Source organism: Lepus europaeus, chromosome 14, assembly GCF_033115175.1.
Source record: "Lepus europaeus isolate LE1 chromosome 14, mLepTim1.pri, whole genome shotgun sequence".
NCBI lineage: Eukaryota > Metazoa > Chordata > Mammalia > Lagomorpha > Leporidae > Lepus > Lepus europaeus.
Genome location: NC_084840.1, coordinates 32,222,866 through 32,243,132, shown reverse-complemented (window position 1 = coordinate 32,243,132; position 20,267 = coordinate 32,222,866). Strand labels below are relative to the sequence as shown.

General features: G+C 37.8%; 1 protein-coding gene across 1 annotated transcript in view; it reads right to left on the bottom strand.

Moving 5' to 3' along the window:
* Positions 1-465: 465 nt before the first annotated feature.
* Positions 466-20,267, bottom strand: part of RRP15 (ribosomal RNA processing 15 homolog) — a 43,179-nt gene continuing 23,377 nt past the window's right edge. Inside the window, exon 5 of the mRNA XM_062210353.1 lies at positions 466-3,569. Coding sequence (XP_062066337.1) covers positions 3,426-3,569 — 144 coding nt within the window. The 3' untranslated portion in view covers positions 466-3,425. The remainder of the gene's footprint in view (positions 3,570-20,267) is intronic.

Genomic DNA, 20,267 nt, shown 5'->3' with positions numbered 1-20,267 from the left:
CACTGTTCAACTAACTTGCTGTATATTCTTATCATACAGTGATTTAAATTATAGGAATCCAATTTTAAAAAGATATCTTTTTATTCTTTGTAGGAGTAAAATGAACCTGTATTTTACCATTACAAAAAAAGAGACGGATAATTCTAGCAAAGTTCAGAGAATAGATGCTCAATTAATGCTATCTAAATGTTTTTCTTAGCTTTCTAATTTGATTAAGATATCTGGGTCAAGAAACAATGGTAGCTATTGTTATTTCACATCTAAATTTAAAATGTACAATTTATGCTATTTTATAATCACATACATATTTCCTTAAGAATCAACAAATGTTGAATATACATATACTGAATTTCCAACTGTTTGTTTTAAAAATTAAAATCATGTACCACAAACATGTTAATATACTTAGCCCAATACAGTACTCAGTACCATTAAATGATTATGTCATTAAGATTCTGGGAAAAAAAACAAAAAACAAATGATTTCCCATTTTACTTAGGATTCTTCCAACATTTATTTTCACAAAAGTAACAAAAACACACATAAGGAGGAAAAAAGTTACCCATATGATACAAAAGTGCCAGCTTACTTATTTGATCTCCAAAAAACTTTTCCACAGAAATGTACTTGCTCCTTGAAATTCCTTTATTGCATTTTCTTAGATCTTATAATTGTGTAGCAACACAATTTGTTTTTAGTTTGTCTGTGTCCATACTTTAACCTTCTCTGTCATAGTTATGTTTTGCTAGGTCATCATCAGGCATCTAAAAATTGTAATCCAATGACTTTATAGTTAAGTACTGTACTCACATCATGTAAAGACCAGCACAGGCAGCAGCATTTATTTAATTGGTAGCCACTGAATATAAAGTATAGCCATATGTACAACATATATTGATTGAAAAGCCCTAAAAGGTTTCCCAAAATTTAAATATTCCTTTCTTTTCTGATCTGCTGAGACAAAATATTTTTAAATACTTCGACCTTCCCTCAAACAAACCTTTCAGAACTTTCTACTAAGTGATTTTAGGGTCTATGTACTGCAGATAACCTCTGAACCATTCTATCTAAAGGGTTTCCAAGGTATATTTTGCAATATGTTGAATATCTAACACAGAATTCTAGGTAAACTGAAAATAAATTCTGTATACCAACTTTATACTAAAGAGCTAAATTACTAAGATATGTTAGCTATTTTCAGTACTAAATAGTCTGAGTTTCAAATTTCAATACCTAAAAACAATTAGTAACCAACATTAAACTATGCTAAATGCTTAGAATATCCACCCCAGCCTTCACTACTATATTACTTTATTTTTTTTACTTATAAGACTCTGTTTTATTTTCTCATCAATTCTCATGTAATGTAACACTAATACAAAGAGAGTAGATTCAAAGTAGTTCCTAAATACAATCCCAAAAGAATCTAACATCAGGAAGAAAAAAATCCTAATATTGCTATGTTTAGTTAAATGGAGGCGTGGGTGGTAGGAATGAAGTTCTTACCTTTTTCCCCTTAGAGAATTTAAAGATAACGCAGAGACTCATCACAATTATTTATCTCACTGATGCCAAAAAATAATATTGCAGGTGAAGTATATAGGGTAGAATGGACAGAGTTAGACTACTAAAACATTCACATAAAGATACAGTTTCTCAAATAACAGGCTTGCTCTTAGATTTATATTTAGCACATGGTGATATTTATTTTTATATCCAAGATGCAGAAATACTTATAGAAGATATCTATATGACAAAAATTATTTCATGTAATTCATATATGCTTCACAGCCTTCTCATATAACTGATATCCACTGGTATAATATAAAACTGAAAATTTTATTTATTTATTTATTTAATTTATTTTATTTATTCAGGAAAAATTTTGCAAACTTTTTGTATGATGACCCAAGAACTTAATAACAAAATATAAAGTTTAATATTTAGTCCTGTTGAAAAATGAGTGTTTAGGTTTTACATATTTTTTCCCCAAATTACCTATGAGTTAGGATACACTAAAATATTATCTATTATGATACTGAGCACTCCTGTATTAACACTGAGGAATACCTGATCGCTTTCATTCATATTAAAGTGACAAGATGGCAGTTCTATAATTTAACAAGATACTGATGTTCAGAAGTTGGGACAAATACAAAATGTATTTTGAGCTTTGCTGTTTTAACCACTTTATATTTTGCGTGTCTACCTTTCTTCAAGATAACAAATACCAGGCCATGGACTAATTTAATGTTAGCCACATAATACTGGTAACACTCAAATGGGCTTAAAAATATAAACATTTATGCTTTAGCACGTTGTTTTGGGAGAAAATTATCCTTTCAATATATAATAGATGCAAGTATGTACAACCGAGTGATAGGAGGGAACTATTTTTCTTATGGAAATGATGGAGAAAGGGATGGATCATTGTCGAAGAAGAACAACTCACATTAATAAATAATTCCCTTACAAACTTGTGATCTGGAGCTGAGTTTCACAAGAATTTTGGAATAATATTAAACAGTCTTACTTTTTTCTTCTGTTTTTATTTCACAACTTGATACTGAAAGTCACCCAATTTAATAACATTTAAAGAAACAATATGCAATGAAGTCTCAAATCAGATGCAATATTATGATGCAAAATTACCTGGTACCTAACTCCATCATTTCATGGCTTAGGTTGTCCATGAAAAAAAGAATTTAAACTAACTCAAATGTTTTGGGAGATGAAAAGAGAGAGATTAGAACATATCAAATATGTTTCCTAAGAAAGCAAGTCTCTTGCATAATATACACATGAAAATTTCCGTCTCAATAAATCTTTCATGAAAAAAAATTCTAAATGTTAAGTACTTATTTATATTACTTAGTATATAAAAGGAAATATAAAAGTAGAGATCTAGTATTTTTAAATATCAGACAAAATTAAATTCATCGCACAAAATCAAAAATATTAATTTTATGCACAGGTTTCTCAATAGCTAACTAAAACAGACAAAAATATTCATCATTCCCAAAAGCTACAAACAAACAGTCTCTAAATTGGAAGGCAGAGAAATATTAACTTCAAAGAGTTCATTTTACTTATGAATTGGCATTGCATGTCTAGCAACACTGGTGACACTGAAAGAACCCAGCACAGAATGACCAATCTGTAAACATCTGACCATACTGGCACAATGTGGATCTTGCTGATCAAGTGGATGTATTTTTTGTTGCAAATGTTTTGAGGAACAATGCCTAAAATTATACAAAAGTTGAAAATACAATTTTAACAAAGTTTACATGTAGAGGGGGAACATCAAAGCTAGTAAGTCTTTTGGCTTTCTTACAAATGGTATCATTATAATTCCCAAACTGTCGGAGGACAGAGTATCTTTGTAGGAAAAATAAACTGAAAACTATGTTGCCTCTATTATTTTACACATCAGAGTCACTTGCAGATTCTGGTCTGCTGTTATCTGGCCCATCACTTTCCTTGTCCCAGTCTTTCATAGATGCTCCCATCATGAAATCATCACGTAGGATTGTCCAACCTGGGCTCTCTTCTGATTTCGCTTTAGTCTGAGGAAAATTGCAAAATCAAAACATTCAGAAGTCAAATCAATCATATGAAAATTAAAAAACCCAAGTTAACACAAATTTTTCAAAGCTTAGTTTTACAGTAGGGGTGAAATCAAACAAATTATAGAGTGACTTTATACACTATAATGAAATATGTATAATTATATGATAAAGAACTGTATGATAATAAAATTTGCAACCCTGTAAAAGAAACATGAAAACTAAACAAAAAACTTTTTTGGAGTAGGGGAGAAGTACAGTAAAATCTAGGTTTGGTATCAAATGTTTAAAATCTTTTAACAACCAAAATAGACTTTACAATGTTACATATTTAAACTTCAGTAATAACTTATAAGAAATCTTTTGGCAAATTATTGAAACACAAATAGGAACTGAACAAAGGTTTTTAACCCAAAATAGGATAAATGAAATAAGGAAACTAACTCTACTGTGCTAGAATTCAGCAGATGCTATCTCATTTGACATTTTATAAATATTTGAACTAAATGTTCTTTATTCAGGAAATAATATCACTGACTCAATCATGTAATCAAAGACTAACCATGTGTTAAAATTACAAATAAGTAGGAAATAAATATAACAGAAAATCAATTCATTTCATTTTAACCATAGGATTCTCCTAACAATATATAAGAGAACTTTAGACTTACATGGTACAACAGTACCACCTTGTGGTATTAATTAAGTAATACAATATATATAGCACTCTTAAGCTGTGAGATGTTGTACTCATTCCACATTTATTGAAAACTGTGTCACAAGTGTTTAATTATTAGTGTTAGAAATACAGTGTTGAACAAAACAAAGTTGCTGTCTCACAGAGCAGTCTATGAAAGTCTATTCACTGCATTCACAGAAATACAAAATTTTGAAAAAATGTGAATATGAAAGAACACATGACATTCAGTTAGAAAACAGTGTTCTATTTTTACAGGTTACTAACCATGTAAAAAGCAGTTTTTAAAAGAGAGGATATTAAAGAGAGAGAGACAGACAGAGAGAAAGGTCTTCCTTCCGTTGGTTCACCCCCCAAATGGCCGCTACGGCCAGCGTGCTGCACCGATCAGAAGCCAGGAGCCAGGTGCTTCCTCCTGGTCTCCCATGCAGGTGCAGGGCCCAAACACTTGGGCCATCCTCCACTGCACTCCCGGGCCACAGCAGAGAGCTGGACTGGAAGAGGAGCAACAGGGACAGAATCCGGTGCCCCAACCGGGACTAGAAACTGGGATGCAGGCGCCGCAGGCGGAGGATTAGCCAAGTGAGCCGTGGCGCCGGCCCGCTACAATAGATTATTCACCTAACTCTACAAAGCTTCCCTTTATTTTAAAAACGATAGTAACAAAACTGCTCATTCCTTTAAAAAAAAAAATACACTATTAAAACAGGAAAAATGTCCTATTGGGTCACTCCTGCCTTCCTGGGATCAAAAAAAAAATCAAGTAGTTTATACTAAACATAACCTGATGACTAGAGAGCATATGAATGTGAATAATGATTTTAGAATGAATATAGAAAAAGTCAACTATCAGCACATTTTATACTATGGTTTAACCAACATAAAGAAAGATTCAAAAATATGTTATTAAAAATAAATGTTATTATTTCTCGCACCACACTGACAGAATAATGAAGTACTAAGATAATTTAGAACTCCCTTCTGGGAGTATGGTAACATCCTCTCTACATTTATATCTACAATGTCAAACCTGCACTTTTAAGACTTCTGCTTCTGTAAGATCAATTTACCTAATTGGATAAAAAGCAGTTTTCCCTGATCCAATCAAAGTTTTTTTTTCCCCGATGGTCTCACCTTAAGTAAAAGAACAGTTTCTAATGAACAGAGATCCACTTAGAACCAATAATCACATCAATCACAATTAATGTAGTAATTAATTCAAAATTTAATTGTAATTGTATATAACCATATCCAAACTATTGACTAGGAAAGACTTATCCTGAATTTAATATCTGTATTTACATATGAACATGCACAACCTCAATAGTAAGTTTCCAAGTGTAATCAACTCTGACCAACATGGTATTAGTATGTCAACAGTAGGAAGATCCCACAAGACTGACCTCAATGCAGTTTCTACATGAACTCTCCCTGACAGTAGCCAACTTCTGTTGGACTCTGAGTTCCTCCTCTACCAGGTAGCACCAGAAAAGTTGCAAGCAACAGATAAAAGAATGGCAAAGGAAAGAAGGGGGGTAAGGAAGAACAGGGACAAACCATGTAGTTCAGCAAGGAAGAACAACAGTAAATCAAAGACAAAAATTCATTAATATGGTGAGATCAACTGTCTTGCATATTTGTCTTGAAAGATGGTTACCATAAACATAATTTAGGCAATGAGAACAATAATAAAATAAGTTCAAAATTTATTTCAATTATCCAATTTGAAGAGTAGTAAGTAAAATTCTATAGGGAAATTTTAGTGATGCTTTCCTTTTTTACGGTCAATAATACAGTCTGTATCAGTGACTGTTTTCCATTCTTAAATATTTGAGAGACAGAGGGAGAAAAAGCAGCAGACAGAGAGCTCCATTCCACTAGACCAGTTCCCTAATGCCATGACAATCAGGGCTGAGCCAGGGCTGAAGCTGTAAATTAAAAATTCAATCCAGGGGCCGATGCTGTGTGGCGCAGTAGGTTAATCCTCCACCTGTGGCACTGGCATCCCATATGGGCACCGGTTCTAGTCGCAGCTGCTCCACTTCCAATCCAGCTCTCTGCTATGGCCTAGGAAAGCAGTAGAAGATGGCCCAACTCCTTGGGCCCCTGCACCCATGTGGGAGACCGGGGAGAAGCTCCCGGCTCCTGGCTTCGGATTGGCGCAGCTCTGGCTGTTGTGGCCATTTGGGGACTGACCCAGTAGACAGAAGACCTTTCTCTCTGTCTCTCTTTCTCACTGTCTGTAACTCTAACTTTCAAATAAATAAATAAAATCTTAAAAAAAAAAATTCAATCCAGTGTCCCACAGGGAACTATCACTTCGGGCTCTAAAGGTCTGCAGTAGCAGGAAGTTAAAGTTGGAGTCAGGTATTAGACCCAAGCACTTCAATGTGCAATGCAAGAATCCCAAATGAGGTTTTCACCACCAGGTCAAATGCCTGCCCCTGTATCAGTGATTCTTAAAAGTGTGATCATCAGATCAGTAGCAGCAACAGCAGCAGTAGCAGCACTTGAAAACTGGTTAAAAACTCAAGATCTTGGGCCCTATTCCAGAACTTTAGAAACCCCAGTGGTGGCCCAGCACTGCTTCTCCATGCCATCCAGTGATTCTAATACCCACTAAAGCTTCAGAAACAGCAGTCTATGGAAGGACAAACATTTTTAGCGATAGTTTTAATTCACTGTGGTAAGACCAAGTATACTTAATGGCAAAGAGGGAAAGATTTTAGACTTTACACTTCTGAAATGCAATTAGACCCTGTATTCCAATGACGCCTTAAGAATGGCATCATTCAAGTTATTAATACAGGGACATTTTAATACTGTGAAACAACAATTTGGAGAAAACTACAAAACTTAGTGTGGGTTAATATGTTCTAAAAACCAATATTTTATACAACACATGTCAAAACAGTGGCTCAAGAACTAAACATCTAACCTGGTAATTTCTAAAGCCAACATGTGCTACAGAAATGCATAGCAAGAAAAAAGGAGACAGCTCATGGTAAGGTAACAGTTCACCATAAACAACGAGTCTTACTCAACTGCAATACTCAATGAAACTATAGAAAAGTGATTTGTTGCTTTAAAAACATAATCCTCAGGGATAAGATCAAAGGAGACAACAGCAACACAATTTCAGAAGGTGAAGCAGATGGCCTAGAAGAAACTCAGTAAAAGCAAGAAAGTTGAATCCTAAGATTGCCAAGTGTCAAGCCAACAACTAATTCCACTTACATTGCAGAATCCACAGAAGAAAGAGGAAATGGCAATGTCAGATAGTTCTGGAAGTGAGGTTTAGAGCAGAATTATCAAAATAAAGAGAACTGAGCGAATGCTGAGAAGCAATTAGATCTCTAGATCCCTTCCCAGTTCCATACTACCCTCTCAGAAGACTGGAGGTTTAACCCCTGCAGAGGTAATGGGCTAACTCAGATGAAGGCAGAGATGATGTACAGAAAACAGTATTAGTTTATGTACACACTCCAAATTATGAATCCCAGGTCTCTTTCAACACTGGTAGGCACATATTTTCCTCCAAGTAAGAGATCAGAGGAGTATTCTACAGAAAATCTGACCAGCTGCTAATAAGTACACCACACAGAGAACCCTGTAGTTGCAGCAGATGCCATTCAAAGCTGAAAGCTTCCAATTGCATTGTTAAGATTATTTGCGCTAATCATGAAGAGACACTTAAGGATTATTAGAAAGAAGAGAATTACAACAAAAAATAAATAAGCAACTTGTAGGAAAAAGCAGCTTTTCAAAATGAAATTTAAGGGAAAAATTCAATATTCTAAGTTAGAAAAATAGAAGTAGAGAGAAAGAGATAAAAAAGAAAAAAGCAACTAACTGGAAGACCAGTCAGAGAGGCTCAATATACAAATAACAGCAGTTCCATAGACACAGAAAAGCAAAAATAGATGGGAGAAAACTAATGAAGCATTCCAACAAAATCCCCCAAAGTTAAAAGATACAAATTTCTAGATTTTATTGGGCATCTTGGATGCCCAATACACAAAATAAAAATAGACCCACATCAAGGACATCACTATAAATTTTCAAGAAAACTGGAACTAAAACAACATCCCAAAGTTTCCAGAAAGAAACCAATCTACTTAAATACATACATACAATCAAGAATCGGATTGAATACAGATTTTCCAATAGCAACCCTAGAAACAAAAAAGGAGCAGAGAAATGCTGTCAAATACCAAAGTGAAATAATTTAAAGTTCAATATTCAGACACATCCAAGTACCAGGTTAGAATATGCACTTTCATATATGAAATAGTTTCAGACATATGAGGTCCCCAAGATGGTCCAACCCAGCCTTTTTCATAAACTACTGAGGATCTCATCTTCTGGATGATTTAAATCAAAAGGACATGGAACAGAAAAAACATAAAGTCCCCAAGAGGGGAGATGGGGATCTGCAGGATGAGAGTGGAGGGCTCCAGGTTGACAACTAGGCATTGGGCATAAAGGACACCTGAGCAGTGTCTTCAAGGGAAGGCACACATTAAGTTATCATCACCATGCTATCTGCTACCATTACCATCATTTTAACATGACAAGCTCACAGGAGGACATGCTTCACCAAAAAAAAAAAAAAAAATCAATAAAATAACAACAACAAAATGGCATAAACCAAGAAGATATAACAACAAGAAATTAAAAATTCAATCCAGGATCAACTCCAAGAATCACAGGATATGTAAGTACCAGAATGAGAGAGCAATCACCTTAGACAAAGGAGAAGGGAGGCTTTCAGGACACACTAGCTTCATACGAAATATACCTGAGGTTACTGGGTTCTGAAAAACTAAAGAAACTAATATGAGAAATCAAGGCAATTAATAACTTCAGGAAAACAAGGAGAGGAAACATAAATATGGAACATGACCACATTCAGCTGTAAATAATACTTGCACAGGCATAATAATAAATGGTGAATGCTGATTTAACAAATAATTGTAAACTAACTATCCTGAGAAGACAGGGGAAAGGAAACCTCCTAAGAGAACTAAATACTTGCCAATTGTAATAGTAAGCCAAGAGAAAGCACCTTAAACTGATAAATCAAAACATATGACCATATGCATCTTCTAGTTCAGATATTCTTTTTTCTGCCATGCTTACTCTGTTGGTAAGACTTTCTTGTCATTTCATTTCTTATTTGATCTACTGAATTCTTAATTTCTAGTATTTTATTCTGATTTCTCTTTAATTTCATGGGAAAATTTTTCATTTAGTTCATAAATTTGCTTCTGATTGTTTCTAAGTAATCTAATGAGTAGTTTTCTGAATTCTGTTTCTGGCATATTCTCAATCTCTTCATTTTCACCTTCTACTATTGAAGTGTTGTAGTGTTCTTTTGTAGGGGCTCATAGTGTCTTCCTTATTCTTACTTATGTTTCTTCCTTTGTTTTTTGGCATTTGTGCAATTTTTTTTAATTGTCTGGTGGCTTTTATCTTTGGTTTGTGTCTCTGTGGTTTAGTGGGATGTCTATACTTGCAGTGAATACCAAGAAGTATGTGCTGGGTATGGCCCGAGTGCTCTGTTCAGTATTGCCGAGTGGACCAAGTATCTAAGGTAAGGCCCCTGTGGAGTTTAGTAGGTCTTCTCTGGTTATCTGGATGGAGGAGGGTGGTTACCTCTGTTGGTGTCACCCACCCATCTCCTCACAGTTGTGGGACACTGCAGAGTTAGTCGCCAGTGTGTTCAGCATGCAATTCACACTGCTTAATTAACTACACCTTTGATCTGTGGAGTCTGTCCTGTGAGCATGGTTCCCTCTGTTATGAGATGCTATAGGTAACTGATGAGCTTGGGACTGCAGGGAAGTGCTCTGTGGTTGCTCAGGGCCTAGCCACACTTTGTCTCAGAGTCAGCTCCCAGGGTGGGTTTTTTTCTCTCCTTAGGTTTGTGGGTTGCAAGCAGACATACAGAGCCTCACCCACTGGAGAGTGGCTCACTTCTCAATGGTTGTGGGTGGGTATGAAATTCCCATAGGTGGAGCTTCCTCTTGCCATACAGCTTGTGTGGAGGGGAAATAAATTCTTCTGAATTACTGTGGCCCTTGTTGCTTGGGGGGGGGGGGTGGTTTATTGCTGGGTATGCACACAGGAGGTGAGAGCAGCAGCCACCTGCCTGCATCCAAACAAACAAAATGGCTCCTCTCAGTTGGCTGTAGGGCTCTGCTGCGGGGGGGGGGAGGGGGGGGGGGAGTAGCGAGCTGCATCACCTCCTTATTGATTTATTTATTTATTTATTTATTTATTTTCTCTTTCTGTCTCTACTGTCCTGGGGCGGGGTGGGGTGTCACATGGAACTTCAAAGGCAGTTCGCCAAGCTCTTCCTCCTGCTGCTATCCGCAGTGCTGTGGGCCCATGCATTTCCCTCTCACTTGGTCTGCCAGGGCCGGTGTTCTCCCTGGGTCCAAGTCTCCACTTTTTTTTTTTTTTTTTTTTTAAATTCTTATTTGCTCTCTCAACGCAGACCTGGACCATCTCTATTGTTTTAGCTGGGTTTCCCGCTGCAAATTTCCTACAACTTTATCTTAGGCGTGTAATTTCTTCCCTTTTTAAATATTAATTTTGCCTGTGATTAAGACCTTCCTGTCACTATTCCACCATCTTGGAACTCCCAATTGATTTTTATTTTTATTTGAAAGAGTTATAGAGACAGAGGGAGAGACAGTGAGAGGGAAAGATATTCCATCTGTTAATTCAATCCCCAGATGGCCCAAATGGTAAGCACTGGGCCAAGAAGAAGCCAGGAAACAGGAGCTTCATTCCAGTCTCCCACGTGAATGACAGGGGCACAAATACTTGGGCCATCATCCACTGCTTTTCCCAGGCCATTAGCAAGGAGCTGTATTGGAAATAGAGCAGCCAGGACATGAACCACTGTCCATATGGAATACTGGTGTCACAGGTAGGGTCTTCACCTGCCACACTACACCAGCCCCAATTTGATTGCATTCTAGTTCTCAAAGTTTTATAAGAATCTTCTGAATTGTATGGTATGTGAATTATATCTCAGTAAAGTTGTTTAAAAATAGAATGTGTGTTGCACAGGTAGGTACTACCTTCAAATGATTAACTCCGATGGAACAAAGACATAAGCCTCAGCCATTCTTGCTCATTGCCCAAACTAGATAAACATTGGAATGTATTCCTTGCCCTTGAATCTCAATTGGGTCTCACACCCTATTGCCTTCATACTCCACCCCTCATGGCCACTTGAAAGACCAGCTGCTCAGAACACTTTAAAGACCAGTTCCAGGAATTCCCTTTCACCTGCAGCCCTCTAACCCTACTCCCATACCTAGCCCTCCTAAAATATTAAAAGGCCAGGCCCGTGGGAGTTGGGGCCTTCTGCCACGTGTTCCATCAATGTACATGTGGGCAGTTGGTCACGTACTTCTATGTTATATTCTCTGAATAAATTAGGTCTGGCTGTAAATTCATACATTGCCTCCTTTCTATTCTGCACCTCTTTTCCTAACATTTATGGTGCCCCATGTGAGGAAGCACCAATCTGCAACTCTTCCTAACAAGCCCAAACAAGGAAGATTAGATGGGAAGAAAAGCAGGCAGGTATCTCTATAAAATACATACAAACCAATATACAAAATAGAAATGCAGGTGCTCTTGCTAATATTATTCTTTCAAATTTTTTCTGTCTGAAAACTTCCATGAAATAACAAAAAAGAGAATTATAAAATCTGTATTGGGCATACAATGATTAAATACAAGATGCATCTGATTTCCAATAAATTTTAATTCTGTGATAAATGAACAGAAAGTCAATTCTAACACTGAATTTATGGGCCGGCGCCGTGGCTTAACAGGCTAATCCTCCGCCTTGCGGGGCCGGCACACCGGGTTCTAGTCCCGGTTGGGGCGCCAGATTCTATCCCGGTTGCCCCTCTTCCAGGCCAGCTCTCTGCTATGGCCCGGGAAGGCAGTGGAGGATGGCCCAAGTGTTTGGGCCCTGCACCCGCAAGGGAGACCAGGAGAAGCACTTGGCTCCTGGCTTTGGATCAGCGAGATGCGCTGGCCGCAGCGGCCATTGGAGGGTGAACCAGCGGCAAAAAGGGAGACCTTTCTCTCTCTCTCTCTCTCTCTCTCTCTCACTATCCACTCTGCCTGTCAAAAAAAAAATTAATTAATTAATTAAAAAAAAAAGAACCACTGAATTTATGAAGATTTTCTAAATTAGTTTCATGAATTTCTTACTTTGAAATGTCTTCTTATGGAAATATCTTCTTACATAACTGTCTTGAGAAACTAAGATCTTAAAATCCAGCAGTCACCACTTTGCTCTACATCAAATAAAGGAGTGAGACCTCGGAAAAATCGGATTGCAAGCTACCTATCTCACCAGTGTATTGTCCTCTCAGGGGACGTGGTTTATTAGGTAGGCCTATTTTTTCCTAGCTCATCCGGGTGAGAGAATGGAGAAGTCTTTTGTTTCGACTCCCATTATTTTAAGGGCCTCAGATCTTAATAAGCAATGCCATTATAGCTGCCTACAGGGTTCTGGAGTCATACAGATTGCGTTTGAATCCAGATCCTATCAATTCCTATCAGTGTAACCTCAGGTAAGTCAGTTAACCTTTCTGACTGGGTTTCTCAACTCTAACATGGGGTCCCTAGTCCCTACTACTTCAAAAAGAATTATGTAAAAACATCTTGCATGATATCTGGCACACAGTAAATAAATACAATGAAGGCCCTCCCAAGTGCCTCTTCCCACTATCCTTACTTGCTGATGCCCTGTGTCATCATGTATCCACAGAATCCCCAAACAGGGACATCTGTAATCTTCTAATGCTGCTTTGCACACTATTCATAAAGATGAGAACATTCCAGTAGTATGACAGTATCCACCCAAAAACCAAAATAAAATCTTATAGTTAGCTCAACCATAGCCTGAAATAGGGGAAAAGAGCAATGTCCAATTCCTCAAAGTATAGTTTCATTATTTTGTAGGAATTGTGCATTATTAGACTCAACACACCTAAAGTGAATGAGTATTTTACAAATCAAAACATAATTCGACCAGGATACTTGCTAATTTTTGATTATCCAACAATCGAGATAAGAAGTAAGTTTCCTTTCAAATTTTTCCAACTTTAGATTTGATCTTTGACTACTATTTTTATAAAAAATAAGCACAATGTATAAGGAATTCAAGCCTTTGAACTCAAAAATAATCATGAATATTTACATAGTGATTACTATGTATCAAACATTAGTCACACACATCAGTGTATTTCACTTCACTCTCACACATCCTTAAGAGGTAAGGATCATTATTACTACTACATGTAACAGATGTTCTGAAGCAAGGAAGTCTGGTTCTAGAATCTGTGGCCTGAGCAACTATGCCTACTATATTCCATATATTATTGTCTCAACTACATACTACTCAACCATAATGATATTTAGCAAGAAATAATATTCTTTTGATTTTTAAAAAGGCACTGTAGGTTCAAGCGCATGGTACAAAATTCACACATGCACGATCATTTTTTTCTTTTTTCTTTTTTTTTTTTTAGTTTTTTTTTTTTTTTTTGACAGGCAGAGTGGATAGTGAGAGAGAGAGACAGAGAGAAAGGTCTTCCTTTTGCCGTTGGTTCACCCTCCAATGGCTGCCGCGGTTGGCGCGCTGCGGCCAGCGCACAGCGCTGATCCGATGGCAGGAGCCAGGTGTTTATCCTGGCCTCCCATGGGGTGCAGGGCCCAAGGACTTGGGCCATCCTCCACTGCACTCCCTGGCCACAGCAGAGAGCTGGCCTGGAAGAGGGGCAACCGGGACAGAATCCGGTGCCCCGACCGGGACTAGAACCCAGTGTGCCGGCGCCACAAGGCGGAGGATTAGCCTATTGAGCTGTGGCACCGGCCTGATTATTTTTTTCTTAAAAAGGCTCAACCTCATTAATGAAAATACTATATAGGTAGCCACTGTCAGCAGCTATAAATAGTTGGAATATTTCTTCATGGAGGGCTGAAAGACGTACAGAACCATTATTAATTTTAATTCAACAGTAAAGATTTCCATACCAGCTCCATAATGACTAGTTCTTATCCTTCATTTACACCTACATTTCCCATGTCAAAATGCTCCATGTGCCATACTGCTAAACCTAAGTTCCCTTTGATTACAACTGCTGTTCAAATCAGACTTCCCCACATTAAAACTAAACAGCATATTTTAAGACATCAGTACAATGAGACCTAGCTTTAAACTGTTATCAACAATGTGTACAATCCTGCCCATTCTCATTTCAAATTTAGAGGCTCACTTTTATCTAAACTGTAATCCATTTGGCATTTTCAGTAAACAAACATTAAGCTGAATTATTTACGAAGTTAGAATTCCACACATTCCTATGAAAGCAGCTTTTATGTGAGAGTTAAAACACTGTTGCCAAGCAATGCAAGGGCAACTTAAGGTCAGCATCTTTTTCTCCCACCCCCTCCGCCTTCCATACCCCAATGTCCATTTAAAAACTAAATCCTGAAAACCACCTAGAGCCCTGTGTGAAGCAGTCCCTCCATTCCTAGGTTACTTTCTTTGGAAGCAAGAACTAGGTAGATCTAAGAACCAGTTGGAATGCACATCTTTAAAACTAATAGCAATTTAGGGGCCGGCGCCAGGGCGCAGTAGGTTAATCTTCCGCCTGTGGCGCCGGTATTCCATATGGGCGCTGGTTCTAGTCCCGGCTGCTCCTCTTCCAGTCCAGCTCTCTGCTGTGGCCTGGGAGTGCAGTGGAGGATGGCCCAAATGCTGGGGCCCTGCACTCGCATTGGGAGACCAGGAAGAAGCACCTGGTTCCTGGCTTCGGATCGGCGCAGCTCCAGCCATTGCAGCCATTTGGGGAGTGAACCAACGGAAGGAAGACTTTTCTCTCTGTCTCTCCCTCTGTCTATAACTCTCTCAAATAAATAAAATCTTAAAAAAAAAAATAGCAATTTAGAATATAAATCTAAGTCATAAGGAATCAAAGCCAACTACAAATTTCAAAAGCATTCCCACCACTAAATCACTAGCTATGAAATACAAGATTGTCATTTATGAGCAATGTAAGAGAAACAGAAGTGTTCACATCACAGAACTGCAAAAAGCAAATACCTAGCATCTTTCAATAACTTTTTTCCCTAAGGACTTTTTATTGAAATTTGCTGTCCTGTAATGACTAAAGAAGTGCTTTCTAACAGAAATAAGCTATCATTTCCCCTTACTACAGAATTATCACTGCAGTTTCCTTAAAACAAAATAAAATTTTAAATTGATATACTGGCAATTTCAAATAAATGAAAACCTTCCAAAAGTCTGTAATCCAAGAGTACAAGTAATATATAAGCAATGCTTTTCCCACAGACTGAAAGTGCCTATTTGCTTCTGTCCCATCTTGAGGAAAGGAGAATTAAATTCCAAGAAATCTGACTGAAGTTTAGCCAGCTTCCTGAGGAAAGAGTAAAGAGAAACTGAAAGCTAAGGAAGGGCCAGCACTATGGCACAGCGAGTTAAGCCACTGCCTGCAGTGCCGGCATCCCATATGGATGGCAGTTCAAGTCCTGCGTTCTCCACTTCCATTCCAGCTCCCTGCTAATGAGCCTGAGAAAGCAGAGGAAGACAGCCCAAGTCCTTGGGCCCTATACCCACATGAGAGACCTGGATGAAGTTCCTCACTCCTGGCTTCAGTCTGGCCCATTTCAGTCGTTTGTTTAAAGAAAACAAAAAGTTCTTCAAAATTTAAAAATATAAAATCAGATTTCTTTTTCCAATTCATTATAAGGGCTGAGTTTTTTTATCTTTTTTTTTCTACAGAGTCTAATCTGTTGATAAGGCCATCCAATCTTTTTTCATTGTAGATACTTTCATAGATAGAAGTATGTTTTAGGGCTTTGGTTACCATTTTCTTTCTTTCTTTCTTTTTTTTTTTTTTTAAGAATTATTTATTTATTTGAAAGTCAGAGTTAGAGAGAGAGAGAGAGAAAGAGAGGTCTCTGATCTGCTAGTTCACTTCCCAGTTGGCCACAACAGCCGGAGCTGCACCGATCCAAAGCCAGGTGCCAGGATCTTCTTCCGAGTCTCCCACATGGGTACAGGGGCCCAAGGACTTGGGCCATCTTCCACTGCTTTCCTAGGCCATAGCAGGTAGCTGAATCAAAAGTGGAGCAGCCAGGACTCAAACCAGCTCCCATACGGGATGTCAGTACTGCAGGCGGCGGCTTAATCCATGCCACAGCCCCAGCCCCTCTTTTTCCAATTTAATATAAGGGCTGATTTCTTTTTAACCTCCAGATAAGTCAGAGGGAGAAAATAAATTGGAGGGGAAAAGGTTACAAAAATCATAAAATCAATCCAGAAGACCAAATAACCAATTAATAGGAATTCTAGAAAGAGAAAACAGAAAGTGACAAAAATAATCAGACATTAAACCAACAAACAAAACAACCTGCCTGAAAGTGAGTAACATGAATTTATTACTAACTGATGACCTAGCCTATTAATATCCAGCCATCCTAGGGCAGTTCACTGAAAAATTTCAGAGTAACAAGGATAAAGAGAAGATTCTAAAAGCTTTCAAAGAGTAAAGAATCAAGAAGCAAAATAGTAGTGAACCAATAATAGAGAAATGGGGTGGGAGGGGAAGGCAGAAAGAAGAAAGTAGAAGAATCAGTTTCAAATTTCTGAGCAAATTATTTTCCAGCGCAGACACCTATGTTATACTAGTTTGCTATGGATAACAAAACAATAGCAACTGATTCTCTCAGAGAAGTATACAATCTATTTGACAAGGCCTCACTCTCTCTGGGAGCTCTGATGGTGGTCAGTATTCTTTGACTGCTAGCCACATCACTTCAACCCCTGCCTTTCTGGTTACACTGCCTATTCCACTTCTGTGAATTCTCTCCTGCATATCTAAAGTAATTGGCATTGAATTTACAGCTTTTCCACATAATTCGGGATGACTTCTGGGTATCAAGATCTTTGACAGAATTACATCTGAAGAACTGCTTTTACCAAGTAACATACACTCATTAGCTTTCGGGAATTAGGACATTGATATACCATTTGGGAAGTGATATATCAGACAACTATATAATAAAAAAAATACTTATACTCTTTCTGATATCACTACCAAAATGTGGGATAAAGCTAAGAATAAAGAGGACATTTTGTCCAAGAAACAAATACCACTACACAACGGAGTAGCAAACGAAATTCCCAGGACGGGAATAAAGAAATACTGCAGAAAGACAGTGCACAGCAAATAAAGAATAACCAGTCTAGATCACTGCAGGACAAGGTAAACATTCCAAAGAAAGGTTTAACGTTTTTTTTGAAGAGTACGGAAAGACCTTGTATAAATAACCAAGCAAATGAGAAGAGGCTTAGTGTTAACTCCAGAAAAAGAAAAACTGTAAGAAAGTAAATCAAAGAAAGTAAACATTAATCCCCCAATTGCGATCCCGGTATCCCATACTGGAGAGCTGGTTCCAGCTCTGGCTGCTTGTCTTCCAATCCAGCTCCCTGCTAATGGGAAGGCGGCAGAAGACAGCCTAAGTGCTTGAGCCACTACACCCACATGGACGTGGGAGATCAGGATGGAGGTCCTGGTTCTGGCGTTAGCCTGGCCCAAACCTGGCTATTGTGGACATTTGAGGAATGAATCAGCAGGTGTAAGCTCTTATCATTCTCTGTCTATAATTCTGTCATTCAAATAAATACATAAAAATATAATATCTAGTATTTTTTAAAAAAAACATTCAGCTTTCTCCAGTCTGCCTTCCTTGTTTTATTTTTATTTTTTATTTTGTATTTATTTATTTGGTAGAGTTATAGACAGTGAAAGAGAGACAGAGAGAAAGGTCTTCCTTCCATTGGTTCACTACCTAAATGGCCACTATGGCCGGCGCTGCGCCGATCAGAAGCCAAGAGCCAGGTGCTTCCTCCTGGTCTCCCATGCGGGTGCACGGGCCCAAGCATTTGGGCCATCCTCCACTGCCTTCCTGGGCCACAGCAGAGAGCTGGACTGGAAGAGGAGCAACCAGGACTAGAACCTGGCGCCCATATGGGATGCCGGTGCCGCAAGGCGGAGGATTAACCAAGGGAGCCATGGCACCGGCTCAAAAATATCTAGTATTGATAAAAACATAATATAAACATTATTTAAGAAATAGGAGTAAATATCAGGAAAATAAAACTTAATATATTCTAATGCAGAAAGATTGAGAAAAATGACTTGCTCAGACCATCACTGTAAAACATTTGTCATGTTTTAAAGTCTCTTACACCTTGAACAAATATGAAATTCCTCTTTAAAAAGTGTTTATTTTAAATTTCCAAGTCAGTATTCATTACAAGTAAAAAGTACAAAAAAAGCACTCTAAAGTATTATCTACAATGGATTCAACTTCCGTAAACTGTAATAATACTACAACACTATTCAGCTTTACTTTGAATCCAGTTTACATCTGCATGAACTCTGTTTTTAGAGACTTTGTAGTATTAGAAGCACTGGAAAAAACCCTGTGCTCTGAATATAATCAGTCCACAGAAATGAAAAAAGCAACTTTCCTGAGTTCTTCTGTAATACTATGCTGAGGGCAACAGCCTCTTCTACTCACAGTACAAGGGTAGGGGAAAACAGGAGGAAAAAAAGATAAATGTTATTCTCTACTTACTTAATACTGCCTGAAAAATACATCTATTTCACACAACATACATAAATGTACTTATCTATGCTTGTAATCAATATTATTAGTTTCTTTGAAATTCGCCCCATAAACAGTTAGCCACCTAATTTGAATTTTATTTTATGTAGTATAACTCATGTTAAATGTCATTTAGACATACCAATCTAGATTTTTCTAAATGTCAAGTAAATTTTATCTACTTATTTTAGTTGAAATCATTTATCTAAAAAGATACAAGGGACACTTAATAATTCTTAGATCATTAACTGATTCAATCACCTAGTACTTTTTGTTGTTCAGATGTAAACTAAAACACAATTTTTTTTAAAAAAAGGACTTTATTTTTCCTTAAGTACAAAATCAAAATGTAAACTTTTTTTTTTTTTTTGGACAGGCAGAGTTAGACAGTGAAAGACAGAGAGAGAACAGTCTTCCTTCCGTTTATTCACCCCCGAAATGGCTGCTTCGGCCAGCATGCTGTGGCTGGTATGCTGAGCCGATCCGATGCCAGGACCCAGGTGCTTCTCCTTATCTCCCAAGCACCTGGGCCACCCTCCACTGCCTTCCCAGGCCACAGCAGAGAGCTGGACTGGAAGAGGAGCAACCGGGACAGAATCCGGCACCCCAACCAGGACTAGAACCTGGGGTGCCGGCACCGCAGGCGGAGGATTAGCCAAGTGAGCCGTGGCACCGGCCAAAATGTAAACATTTTTAAAAGAAAGAAATACCCCAGGGTATTGGCTGCACAGGGTAGGTGGTTCTAGACACAAATTGCTTTTGAAACAAAGCTACTCTGTTTTGAGTATCAAACAATTTTTCACTGGTCCTAGTTTATTATTGTACCCATGATTACTGAGGTATAAAAAAAGAAAGTCCAAGACAAGAGCAAATGGTACAAATGGTAAAAAAAGAAAATGCAATAATGCCACTGGAAAGACCCTTCACGAATTCTCATTACTCATGACAGAAATAATCACAAAGCAAAAATGTTTCCAATATGTCATTTTAAAAACAAAACAAAACAAAAATCCTTAGTGTCCATGATTGCATTAGTTCTTCCTCATCTAATGGTGCCAAATCTTTCCCAAATTCCTACAACAGAAAGTATAATTCTCTAAAAACAGTATTCATGTATTTATAATCACTTTTTTTTTTTTTTTTTACAAGCAGAGTGGCAAGTGAGAGAGAGAGAGAGACAGACAGAAAGGTCTTCCTTTGCCGTTGGTTCACCCTCCAATGGCCGCCGCGGCCGGTGCGCTGCGGCCAGCGCACTGCGC